The sequence below is a fragment of the Aplysia californica genome, unplaced genomic scaffold (genome assembly GCF_000002075.1).
Source record: "Aplysia californica isolate F4 #8 unplaced genomic scaffold, AplCal3.0 scaffold00685, whole genome shotgun sequence".
NCBI lineage: Eukaryota > Metazoa > Mollusca > Gastropoda > Aplysiida > Aplysiidae > Aplysia > Aplysia californica.
Window position 1 is genome coordinate 80,807 of NW_004797955.1, and position 1,517 is coordinate 82,323.

General features: G+C 42.4%; 1 protein-coding gene across 1 annotated transcript in view; it reads left to right on the forward strand.

Moving 5' to 3' along the window:
- Positions 1–1,517, forward strand: part of LOC101846993 (solute carrier organic anion transporter family member 4A1) — a gene marked incomplete in the record, with an annotated part of 24,226 nt that overhangs the window by 7,700 nt on the left and 15,009 nt on the right. The window contains 1 exon segment of the mRNA XM_013088097.2: positions 625–861. Within this exon segment, the coding sequence (XP_012943551.1) occupies positions 625–861 (237 nt within the window).

Sequence of the window (1,517 nt, forward strand, 5' to 3'; positions counted from 1 at the left end):
TATGCATCCAGTAATTTAAACATTACACCAACTCCACGCGACTCACAGTATTACAATTTGTGGACACTGCAAACACAGCCTTGCTCATAGCTACCCTGCTGCACCCTTGTTTGTTTGTTTTTTCTTTGAGTTTTTAGCACTTTTTTTTTGGGGGGGGGGTGGTGTTGTTGCTGTTGTTGTTGTTGTTGTAGTTAGGATTTGTTTTGTTTAGCTAAGGTCAATCGAATCCCTTCTTAGTCAAGGGCATAAAATCAGAGCAACCACCAACCTACAGGTCGTGTCACAAATATTGCTTGGCTTCCTGATCTGTCGCTCGGAGCCCCCTGACCACAAGGCTGCAAAACAATTAGATCTAACAAGGACTGTTTTGGACGTACAGCCGAGCCTGCTCTAACGGTCACGTGTTCGTCCAAGACAATTACCTGTTCAAACGACCACTTCCCACTTTTGTCCAGGAGTTTTTTTTTTATCCACTATGATAACGACATTCCAAAGCGTCCTCTGTCTAAGAAGACAATCACTGTTCTTCTCGACAACGGATGGCTTTCTTGGATATTTTTCACTGTAATTTATTTGAGTTTGTCTCTGCCCCCCCCCCCCTTCTAAAAAAAACATGACGTGAAGGCCCTATGACCACTGGTCAAGAAAACGTCTGCATAAACAGCACGGATCAAGGAAGCAACGTCACGTGTTCTATGCAAGGAGAAACAGGCGAGGACAGTGAGCACAGCAACATGGCGCTCTACTCCTTCTTTCTGATTGGTCAAGTCTTGCTTGGCATTGGCTCCTCCCCCATGTTCACCATTGGCCTCACCTATGTTGACGAGAACAGCAAAGCGAAAATGACGTCATTGTATACTGGTAGGATTCGACCTTGGCTTTATTTTGTTTTGGGGTAGCCTGCTTGGACTAGACTTAACTAGCCTGCATTGCCTGTAGCGTATCATTACCTTTTCTTTCTCTCTTGTTTCTTTTTTTAAAGGACCCCCACCCCCTACACACACACAATTTTAAAGGGTTTTTTAAAAATCAATTATAACCATCACAATTCATGTGTACTTGTTTATCTACTTCCGTCTATATTTGTAACGATTTAATGGATAGTTTCTTCGTGAACGAATGCAAAAGACTCGAGTTCGACCCCAATACGGAGCAGTCTGTTTCCTATTGCAGATTTGTTTTGTCTGCCGGTATAGTATATATCTCTATAGATATCTATGTCTTTCTCACAGCTCCGACAGGCAAAGTCGAAGTAACTTGTACCACGAAATATCTGATTTGTGTCAATGGGGTTCTAAAACGTTTATACTCAGTCGTTCATTGGTTATTACACGTATACATGTAATTATACATTTGTGTATTTCAACTTTAGCTGACCAAAGTTGTTTATTGAAATGTTTTATAACTCACCCACACATGGAAGCACGCACGCACATACTCTCTCACGCACACAGACACACACACAGACACAGACACACACACACGCACACACACAAACACACACACTCGAAATACCC